Source organism: Wyeomyia smithii, chromosome 2 (assembly GCF_029784165.1).
Source record: "Wyeomyia smithii strain HCP4-BCI-WySm-NY-G18 chromosome 2, ASM2978416v1, whole genome shotgun sequence".
NCBI classification, from domain to species: domain Eukaryota; kingdom Metazoa; phylum Arthropoda; class Insecta; order Diptera; family Culicidae; genus Wyeomyia; species Wyeomyia smithii.
In genome coordinates, this window is record NC_073695.1 from 18646727 (window position 1) to 18658745 (window position 12019).

Consider the following 12019-nt stretch of genomic DNA (forward strand, 5'->3'; position numbering starts at 1 on the left):
TCCAAGCGACACCAGCGTTTACACGCGTCTTGCTGCAACGCAATGTGGCATCATTCTGTTTGTTTGCAGAACGGCATCTATAGAAGGCACATCTGCAGCATCTTTAAAGAGTTATACCACATACATAAGATATACGTAACACTCAAGAAAAAATCTTCCAAAAAAGTTGGTACAAAATGAACTACTCGAGTGGTACCACGATCTGTATAAAATCACTGTTTGAGTTGTTTTTTAAGGCAGTGTACCTGCGCTGCCCTGCATTTGTCTCGTTCCTACTCGAAAAATGCTGCATTGATTTTGTAAATAACTTTTTGACAGCTACTTATGGGATTTTCTTCGGGGCTCGACAAAGCCGAGAAAAAGGAAATTCATTTTGTTCATTATTTGTCGAGCAGTTGGACAGGACGAGGTACGGAGTACTATGGGGCAACGTGTACCAGAAAAAACGCCAGTGTTACGTATGTCTTATGTATGTGGTTATACCACATACACTATTTCTTCGTCCGTATACACGATACTCGTCACCCAACCCGGGTTTTGATCCTCGTCGTACACACGATCCACCATCCATGCTTCGAATTCCTCCTCCGACGTTGTGGTGCCGGCTAGAGCGTCTACGGCCTTGAGAAGAGCCTTAGGGTTAGGTTCACTGGGTTCAACAGGGGCCACTCACAATTTGGGAACTGCGGGATCAGTTTTTTCCACGAGTTCTCGATTGTTTCCGGGCCGATCTCATCCCATGCAGCTGCCAACCACTCGATACTGTCCTGCAATGAAACCCTCTTCAAACGATCCTCGAATTTAAGATGTTCGTTTTCGAGGACCAGTTTGAGCATCAGTTTCTTTTCGTATCGCATTTTTATTGCATTTATAACTGCCTGATCCATCGGTTGACACTCGGAGTTGACATTCGGTGGAAGATAGATTACCTGAGAAAAATTTTACATTCAAAAATTTTAAAAATTTAAAATAAAATGGCAGAATAATGCACATTCTTACTTTGATCACACCGTCATCCGACATCAACTCGTCGCCTCCATCGGAATGTGCTGTACAGTTGTCGAGCAACAGCAACGCCTTTGGTTCTATGCTAGATTTAGTGGAAAACTCTCTTACGGCCGGTACAAACTCCATATGGAACCACGCACGAAACAAGTCACGTGTCATCCAGGCCTTTTTGAAGTTGTAATATGACACCGGTAAGTGCTCTCTGTCTGGAAGCGACCGTGGCTTAGCGGCAGTTCCAATTGGCATAAGTTTCAATTTATTGGAGCCGTCTCTGTTGCTGCAGGGCATAAATGTGTAGCGCGTCTTGTTACCCTTCCGACCTGAAGGCCGATTTTCTTTGGCAAGTACTACGCATCGTGACGCTAACAGTTTAACAAAAATGGCCGACTCATCAGCGTTATAAATTTGCGATTTTAGTAAACCCAGCTCTACGATTCTCGTCAGCAAAATGTTCTTGAACTTTAAGTATGCTTCGACATCAGCTGAAGCTTTCTCACCAGCCACCCGTTTCACTTGCAAACCGAACCGATCCCTGAAGCGCTTTCTCCAACCGTCCGAAAATGCAAAACATCCAGAAATAGAGACCCTTCTCGATTAAAGGAAGATGCTGCTCCTTGACGGTTTTGCGGTTTTCTACACCATGTTCTCTATAATCTTATAGCTTGGCCCGTAATTCCTTCCTATTTTGAAAAAATCGTGATACAGAAGTCGATCCAACACCGTACTCCGGGGCGAGTGATTCCTGCGTTCCTTCTCCGCGTTCAAACTCGTCAATAATTCGCACCTTCTCCGCCAACGTTAGTGTCTTCTGTTTTCGCTTCTGTGATGGTCCAGCCGCAATTTCACGTTACGATCTGACTTACAGCGCTACGATCCTACTGACACTAACAGTCTTTCCCGAGCCGAGACCCGAACCTACGACGACTGGCTTGTTAGGCCAGCATCGTACCTCGAGACCAGCTGGGAGATTGGAGGAAGCGGGAAAAGATCTATTCCCGAAAAATTCTGCGTATTGTCAAGATACAACATTGAATATTTTAGGAAAATCAGGACAAATGCTAGAATATGAAAAATAAATTAGGACGCCCAAAAAGGATTTCAAAATCAGGACATGTCCTGCTGAATCAGGATGGATGGTATCTCTACCTTATTGCTACAATAATTTTTTTTGCTGGTTACGAAGAAGGCGTCACTGGTAGCACTATCTGATTACGAATTACTTGTACTAAAATCTTTACACAAGTTTGGAACTCAGTTTGGACGTCTGTCTGCGAAAAGGGCCCATGTGCCATATGTAAACAAGCCAAATTTTCTCGTTTTGTGATTCATACAAGTGTAATCTATCCTTACAAATAAGATTTGTTGATAAAAGAAGTTTTCTTTTATTCAACCATTCTTATTTGTATGGACAGGTTAAGCTTGTATTCGTCAAAAAACGTGAAAAAAACATGGAACCTTTTCACATGTTTGGTGAGATTTCCTTCTTCCTTTTCCGCAAGCAACAACCAAACAAACCACCCCTTTGGCATCAGGCCATGTTTCAAGGGCTAACATCTCAACTTATGTAAAAACGAGATAGCATATCACCGCTTCTTTTCATACATCTTTATCTTACTGCTGAAAGCGGGCACAAATTAATTTGAGCCCAGGACATGAGTTCATTGTCATTCACTGTTACTCGGTATAGGGATGCCAAAGGCTCGAAACAAACAGCATAGAGTCGTCAGAGCCAATTAAAGGCCTAGAGTTAAAGTTTGGCCGACTGAATTTCCGTCGATCTGGCAGCCATTCTAAAATTTCAAAGAACTAGCAACATTGCAAAAAAATAAAAGTCATTACATGACTAATCGTATTTTCAGTTTAATATATGTTATAGTTTTTTGTTTCAGTTTGTTTTGCTACAATATAGTAGTGAAAAAATGAAGTGCTGTTTTCTATTTTGTTCAAATCGAACATCACGAAATTTTGAAAACATGAGCTATTTTCGATTCCCCACCAATAAAAATCATCGCCGAAAATGGCTTGAGCTTTGTGAATTACTGGAGGATTTTTTAATAACATCAATCAATCAATATCAATCCGAATAAAAAAAATGTTTTGCAGTTCCACTTTATTCACGATGATTCATGCCTCGCGTCGGAGAATGGAAAAGCACTAAATCTTGTGTATAAGTTTGTGGCTCAGTGAGACACCGGATAATATGTCGATTGATTACGCTCACTTTAAACAAGCTACCCAATGTCCGTTCAAAACTTCATGTATCACCAACAGCCGTAGTAACTCAAAATCTCAGCCAGTTGTCAACAGTGAGGAAAAACAAAATTAAAAATTAATCAGAAGCAAAAGATCAGAGACAATAGAAAGGAGGTCTATGGCGTTATGATTTTTGTAACCAAAAAAAAAAAAAATATCGTAAAGATTTTTTGAATTCAATGTTTTGTTTTTTGTTATATTCGGGTTTCATCTCTTTCGCATTTTGCTATTGCTAAATCACAATACTTTCCATCTGCCAAGAGAAACTTGACATGTTAAACATTCTTATGTTCTTATGCCGGCCAAACTTTAACTCTAGGGCTTTAGGGCCAATAACTGGAGTTCAAAACGAGTAATTTCAACTCATTTTGAATATTATTTATCATCGTACCATTATGACAGGCAGAGACTTTTTTGGCTCACAAACTTTCCAGTCACAGACCTGCCAGATTTACTAATTACTCACAGTTTTGCAATCTTTATACCTTTTTCTCAGATTACCCGCTGATTCTTTGAGAAACGTAAGAAACAGAATTATTTCATTGCGTTACGACGCGAAAAGCATCCGAGTTATGACGATAGAGTTTTTCAATTATCTTGAATCGCAGTCGAGAATAAAACATTAATTTCTATCGCCATGAATTGAATGTGTTATTCATGAAAAAAATCACAGGTGGGTTGTGTGCAAAGCCACGACCGCGAGGTTGAAGTAGAATACTTTTACACAGCTCTACTTACGGCTGCACATTAACCTACGGCCGGGCGAAACGGTTCACGCCGCTTTTCGAGTTTAGCCTGGCAGAGGCCTAATAAGCATCTACTGCTAATACCGCCGCAATCGTACGAAAGCGCTTCGTTTTATGTGGGGAATAATATCAACAACGAAAAATGACGCGCGTCTAAGCACACCCGAACTGTTTCGCCATGCCGCTTCCATTTACTTCCTTATAACATCCGCCTCATGGAAGTACCGGCTGCACCTACCGCTGAGGCTGTTACCATACTGCTACTGGTACCCAAAGCTATTAAATTTTCAAATTAAGTGTTTTATTTGTTCTCAAAAGAACAATTGTTCAATTCCATATTGGATATAATGCAATCGCAGCTCTGTAATATTACCGACAGTAATATTCTTCTGAACAAAATGATCCAACTTTTCCATCAGAGGAAGTGCCGGCTGATGTACGGCAAAAATCTCGCCCGATCGCTCGCGTTGGCGTTCGTTCTCAGGCAGAGGCCTGAGACGTGGTGACCAACCACAGGGCAAGTGATTTGTTTAATTTGAAGGCAGCCACAGGCGCAACCCGCTGATATATTCTGTTACCGCTGAGTGCTGATATCTGCTGCTGCTGCTGTCAACGTTGTGGACGGTCCATTTAGCTCACCTTCCGACTAATGAATGTAGCTAGTTCTCCCAGAAACACTCTTTTATAGCCGAAGGGTGCTACGAAATAGGCCACGCCCTATCAGTTCAGTTGTTCCATTCCCTAATGTTCTTCAGACAAATTATTCCACAATTCGCATTTGATTTTTGTATCCAGCGAATAAACACCGATGGTGCTCTCACACACGCAACGGTTTTAACCCGTATCTTATTGCGGTTTGTAACCCTGTAGTACACTCTTTGTCTAATGGTCAAATATTTGACCTTCTGACATAATGGTCAAATTTATTTGACATCATTGTTGTTGTTTGCCCCATGTTAAAATCGGAGAGTGACAAATAATTATCTTTGACCAAATTTTTATCTGTCAAAAAGAGACAAATATTTGACGCTCGGTCAAAGGGTGTACTACAGGCTTAACATCAAGCGATTTCGTTTGCTCGTTGTTGCGTGTTGCATCATGTTGCAACTTGGCAGCTGGGAGACGACGAAATTCAGTTTATGCTGATTGATTGAATCGACTTCATATTAGCTCTGCATAGTCGAATTAACTACTTTTGTGAATGCGTTCTAACAGGGCAGTTTATTATTCAATGTCGGTTATGCTGATCGCAGCCTTTGCGCTGCCCCTACAGTGGGGGGTTTACTAAATAAAGTTAAAATTAGACAACTACAACAGAATTTGATTGCATCCCGCACAGAATTTCTGCTTGTGTTGATGCCAGAAAATTATTAACCTTCAATTATTTTTTTATTTGCCTTGAAAAAAGCATGTTGCGGTTCAAAATCGGTTGCTAATTACAACCTTTGAGCTGCCCTAACATTGAGGGAATTAAGATACACGGACAACATGCACTGTGGAAGCTACTTCACATTCAGTAAGTTAGACGGGTGCGACAAATTTAAATTGCTAGGATGCAACACAGAATGCTTGTTTTCTGGCGACATACGCTGAGAAAAACCGCGCTGCTCCTGAGACGTGGTGACCAACCACAGGGCTAGTGCTGCTGCTAAGGAGGGACGACTGCTGTTGTCGCTGTCTAGAACTATTATGAGCGTCTCCGGATTTTTTTTTTATTTTGGATTCAATATTCTTTATTTTTCTTACGGTATTTTCACTATACATTTGTTTTTTGAACATTGTGAGAGATTCAATTTTATCAACTTTTCAACTCTGATGTTTTTAATGTACTATAAGTGTTACTACTTTTTCCTTTTCTACGTACATGATTTACATTTTAATGCTCGGCATTAGAGTTTAAATTATTAAATAAATATACCTAGCTACTTATAAATAAAGTTCACGAATGAGCACAGCAATAGAGTTAAGTGCATTGTTTTTAGTGTTTTCAGCGTGTGCAGAGATTATGTTTTCGGTCATATCGATACTAGCTATTTGATGCACTTCTGATGTTCGGGTTCCGAAGGGCACGTTCAAGATCATTTTCAGGAACTTGTTCTGGATCCGTTGAGCGGCTCCGGCTGAAACAGGCTCTTATATAGGCCAAATAGCATGTTTTCAATTGCAAGGTATATGATCCTGTCGACCGTGCTTGGGAAGCAAGCATATAACGACCAATCAGAGGTCGAATTTTTTGTTTTGACAAGGCTTGACTATTTTCAACAGTACAATAGTGTGAATAATAAAATTACAATTATCTTATTTTGGGAAGAATCTTAGAAGATTTTCCAATCTATTGCTGCAAGAACGAAGGAAATCCATCGAATACCAACCGATTTATTAGCATTTGAAGTTGGACATATTTTTCACTTTTTTCGGTTTTAGATTTTCATTTCACATCCCTATGTAGCCGAACTTCCTGAGAGAAGTATTCTACTTCAAAAAAATCTGGCAATTATGTCTCATATTGGAAATGGTTCCGTATAGTTGTGTGAGTGTTGTCCAAATTTAAAGTCGAGTGTCAGCTCAGCAGCCATCATCATATAAAGCAAACGAACTTTTGTGGTGTAGCTCCAGCCAAACGAAGCGAGCAGTGGAAAAGACGAAAATCTCTCGTTCATATTTACGACAAAGTTCTTTTGAAGTCGGAAAAGGTAATTCCACACTTCAGATGACGTTTTCGCAAAGTTTTTGTGGAATAATCTACCGAGTTGAATGAGCAAATAGGCAATATATTTCTACGGTTCGTCGTCTAAAGTGGCCATTGCTTGCTGCGCTTCTGGAACAAACGAGTCAATAAACGGGGTGTAAAAGAAAACAGAAAATAAGCGTTCGTATCAATTGTTTTCCAAGCCGAAAAGTGAGTAATCGCAGCAGTAGCGTCAATTTTGACAAAAATCCCAACGCTATCATCAGTTCACGGATACAAAAATTATCGTTTGAAGCTTGACCGAGCTAAGACTTTACATTATTACTAAGTACTTCGATAGTTGCAAGGAACATGGCGCAGAATATCAACCCGGAACGTGCTGCTTCCTCAAACCCGTCGAAACAGAGTGATGAAACTCTCATCAATAACAATAATCATGCAGTTAGTAAAAGGTAAGATGGACTAAAAATAAAGTATTGTATCAATAAATACGATTTCGTTAATTTTGTCTTAGGCTTGGATTAAGGATAGCTTGAATGTTTGTTGAGAATTAGAATTCATAAATGCAGTGATGCCAAGCTGTTGAATATTTACCGTTTATGAAGAATTATGAGTTATACAAAACAGTGAATCTGTTTGTACGACGCCAATTGAATTTGATAAGTTTGAACAATATCTGTAGCTTTCATTAACAAAATTAAAAAAAATGTTTTATGTAGAAAGAAGGCGGGTTATATCGTTCATTTGATAGGGAAATCTAAAAAAATTGCACGATCTTTATCTCGAAATTTCCTACAAAAGTAATTTTGCGGTAACGGTTGTAACGAATCAAATTGATTTTATTAGTTTGAATTTCTTTAGATGTTAATTATATTATTAATAGTTTGTTGATTGAAAAAACAACATTTGGTAACACTGGAAATTCAAAAATGGGATTTTGGCGAAGTAGTTCGCAAAGGTCGCGAACGGTTTTATGCTTAACAGTAGCGATCAGTTGAAAAATGAACAATGTGCTACTGTAAAAATTGTTCAACTTCTCTAATAAAAAAATCACCAAAGCTATTTATAGTCTCTTAATTGTTTGAGTTATTACTGATGCACAATCTATCATTACCTTATTCCAGACTCCAGAAAGAGCTGATGGCTTTAATGATGTCCTCAGAAAAAACTATTTCAGCCTTCCCGGAGGGCGAGAATTTTTTCAAATGGATAGGAACCATATGCGGTCCGGAGGGCACTGTTTACAAGGGCCAGAAGTACAAGCTGCTGTTGGAGTTTCCAAATTCTTACCCATACTCGGCGCCCAATGTAAAATTCTTAACACCCTGCTTCCACCCCAATGTGGACCTGAGCGGTTCGATTTGCTTAGACATCCTGAAGGACAAATGGTCTGCCCTGTATGACGTGCGGACGATTTTGCTCTCCATCCAGTCGCTGCTGGGAGAGCCCAATAACGACAGCCCGCTAAATTCGCAAGCCTCCCAGATGTGGCCTAATCAAGCTGAGTATAAGAAATATTTAGACGATTTCTATGAGAAGCATAAAGAGGTCTAAGTGCGTCGAAACAACAGTGGCTGGTGGGTTGAGAGAACGCGGTATGCAGTGATGGATGAATGCGTGCGCGAATTTGAATCACACGGATGGACATTCAACCATATACATTCAAGCGATAAGAAATAACAACTACACATGCAAAATGCAACAAGAGAGACAAATACCGAATTGATGTGCGATCGGTTCAAACGGATATCTGTGAAACAAACAAAAAATCTGATGATTTAAACAAAGGTAGTGTGGGATGATTGTTGTGACCCACTGTGAGCAGATCAAATTTATTCACAGGCCATTTTTATGCTGAGGGGAGTAGCGAACAGTTTTGTAGAAGTTAATTTTAAACTGCGGATATATTTATTAACAAGATATCGATTAAAACGTTTACTGTATGGTTGATTTATGTACTACGATCTGTTTATTCTCGATATAATTTATTTTGACGTAAATGTCTTCTCATTAGCGTGTAGAGCAACACTCAAATAAGTCTAAAGTATATCGCGCTGATACATCCGGAAGCAGAAAAAGTTAGACGTACACATATTTAGCAGCAGAGACGCAGCTGCGATTGCCTTAGATGGACATCTTCAAATAATTCCAAAGCATACAATTAACGTGGTTTGTCAGTAACATAGCAGAAAAGTACCCAAGCAAGTTCGACCTTTTACACAGCTATCTCTTGAAAATCATTTTCTGACATGTACCAAACTATCATCTAGTAAATAATGTTTAGCTAATAGTCAAGCGGAGGTGTTTTATATAGTATTGAATCATGCGCTAGGAACGAGATCGAGGAAGATTCTTTTTGTACTGTGTTCTAGGAATTCAACGTCAAACACTATAGTTTAAAGAAGCTTTGCCTGATAAACTACCGTAGCGTGTCAGCGCAACGAACAGCACGCATTACAGCACTATTAGCCCAGAGAGTATTCTGACTACTTTGCACTTGGTATTTTCTCGTTTTTTGTTTCTTTTGATTCTGTCCGTATTTTATTATAAATAATTCAGCAAGGCAATTGGTATCTGTAAACATGAATAAATTACAATTCCACTGAAGCTTGTGTTTCTAAGTAATATCGAACACTTCTCTATGAAATTATCGGATATATTTCAGAAGATTTATAGCGAATGTTTTGAAGTTTTGTACTTACACCATCACTATTGAATGCTGCGTATCGGCATTTAATTCCACAGGCGTATTCATGAACAACATCACGCGAATATGGTTGCATAAACCTCGCTTTAAATTCAGCCCCATGCATTCAAAATGGGTAGAAACAGTAACGAGATGTTGGCAGGATGACGGAAACCTGGAAAATCAGGGAATGTCAGGGATTTCATTTTTCGATCAGGGAATATCAGGGAAAACTGGAAAATAATCAGGGAAAATATATAAACCAACAGGAGATTCTATTTTAAACGGCTCTTTAGGGCAAAAAAGCATTTAGCATAAAAGATAGATTCGGGACCGCAACTCACTTCGGTTCCATATCTGATTGAATACCTTTTTCACTGAAATTTCAGAGTTGCGTTCATCTTCGTTGTACTTTTTGGCGCCGAATGCTGAAAAATATCAAGGAAAGTAATGTTGTATTTCAGGGAATGTTAAGAAAAATCAGGGAATTCCATTTTGAAATTTTTTTCGCCACCCTGTGTTGGGGTTTAAGTCATCTTCGCTTGTAATTTCAACGAGGTGACCTCATGTTTCTGACCAGAAGATTCTTTTTGACGTAGGACTACGTCTAACCGCACTATATCGAAATACATTCTGCGGAAACTAAAACCAAGGTGTAACGTTGGAATGAAAGATTTCAAACGGTAATGCTGATGTAACCACATAATGGATCACAATAATCAATATGTCGTTGGATTGATAAAATGATGGACAATTTTGTGATTCCTCAGTTATCATTATCATTTCATTGTTTAACAGTGAAATTTGAATAAAAGTTTCAAGGTCGAATTTCCACGAACAATATACCAATCACATGCGAGCACCCCTGGCACAGACTTCATGAATAGACACCAACTGGTTGCTGTGATATTCCGTATAGCAGTGGCAAAAAAAATTGACAGAATCTCCCCGTCCCAATAGGTCAACTAACGTTTGCTTCTATGGGCCTAGACTATATTGATGTCTTGAAGGTAAAGCTTTTTCGGAAAGTTCGTAACCACCTCCACTATCAGACAGTTTCACGTTCTGCTGTCAGAATGTTATTAAAACTGATGTCTTGATGGAAAACATACTCCACCGAGCAATGTATGAATAGAGCGTTGGTCACTCGTCGTCTATTAGTACAGTAGAACTCGATATCCATTTGTGTGCAGCCAAGCCAAGTTAAGACTACATTGCCGTTGTCGACGCACAGTGGGGCGTGTTGGGTTAACGCGTAGGTATCGTTTGGCGATCTGGAAAACAATCGAATTGCCGTTTAAATTGTCTTCTTCTTCTTTTTGTTTAGTATATGTAGTAGCAAAATACGCTGTGCCACCGGGGACTGCAAAATTCTGTACGTGTCGGTAGAGGCAGATAGCAGGGTATATAAATTAGGTTCATTGTACAGATAAAATGCGTTGTTTATTTTTAAACTCTACACTCTGTTTTTCTCATGTCCATTTTAAATTTTCTGTGAATAACATTTGTGTTCAAAAACTGAAATTTTTTATCGTTATTTTTTCCACGAACTTGTAATTGCAAGGAAATTTTATTAAGTGACATATTTGCCGCTTGGTAATTGGAGAGTGAGCCATAACAACAAATAAATATTGTTTAATTTCTACTAAATCGTACTCAATTTAGGTCTGTATAGAAGCTTGCCTTATCGCGTATTGAAGAAAATTGACTGTATTAGAATGAAAGATATTCATCAATGTTAAAGAGAATATTTTTTTCTTCTAAAATAGAGTGCTGCAAATAACAAATCAAAATACAGACGCCGTTTGATTTTGCCAAACACGACATGGCAGAATTTGCCAAAAATGAACGGTTCTCTTTTCATAACGTTTTTTCATAGATATTTCCACCAATAAACTAGTTTTAGTTCCAAGTCGTTTGAGGTGTCGCTTGACGAATTGAAGCTGATGACCTAGATACTTGATATTACTACCCGAGTAATTAGAGGCTTAGTACTGCTTAAATCATGATCATTATACATGTAACCGGCACATGTTCCGGTCATGTTCCAGGAACCGTTTTACCAATTCCGGTCATTCGCTTTGGCAACATAAAGAACCAAAATACCTTTCTTTTGGAGGATGTTGAGATTAAATTTGTTGTAATAATCAAGAAGACTAAGAAATGTGTTTAGACATAATCGCTCGTTTTGGCACATGTGTGCCAAAATCGAACCGTGCTAGAAGTAAAACGAGCTCAAATCAAACAGAGCCTCAAAGGGAAATATAAAACTATTGTAGTCCTACGTCAACTATGCGGTCGTATCACGGATACCACCCTGCTACTATTTAGTATCCAGAAATCTATTCTCGTGTTCAATCATTCTCTACTCACTTGAAATAAATGAAACGCTGCGCAACGTATATTTTACATCACCCCTTCACAAGCAAATTTTGTGCGTCTAAAATCCCTCTCTCTTTATTCATTGTTTTTTCTTATATTTGGTATATTCATTACCACTGGCGTAGCGTGGTGGGGGCGGCGGGGGCGGTCCGCCCCGGGTGTCACCCTCTAAGGGGTGACACCCATGAGGAAAATTTTAATATGTGTCATTTTCATAAGGGTGATATCCTTGAGATTAACTATCAATTAGGTGGA

At 39.1% G+C, this 12019-nt stretch overlaps 1 protein-coding gene across 1 annotated transcript; it reads left to right on the top strand.

Annotated features, from left to right (window-relative positions):
- Positions 1-6567: 6567 nt before the first annotated feature.
- Positions 6568-9303, top strand: LOC129724581 (ubiquitin-conjugating enzyme E2 C). The gene is made up of 2 exons (XM_055679574.1): positions 6568-7148; positions 7821-9303. The coding sequence occupies exons 1-2, from the start codon at positions 7048-7050 to the stop codon at positions 8248-8250; spliced, it is 531 nt and encodes a 176-aa protein (XP_055535549.1). The 5' UTR covers positions 6568-7047; the 3' UTR covers positions 8251-9303.
- The last annotated feature ends 2716 nt before the right edge of the window (positions 9304-12019 follow it).

Bases quoted from the DNA above. Each gene is read 5' to 3' on its own strand.
- LOC129724581 (XM_055679574.1), top strand. From the start codon at position 7,048: ATGGCGCAGAATATCAACCCGGAACGTGCTGCTTCCTCAAACCCGTCG. The intron at 7,149-7,820 runs GTAAGATGGACT...ACCTTATTCCAG, and splicing joins AATCATGCAGTTAGTAAAAG to ACTCCAGAAAGAGCTGATGG.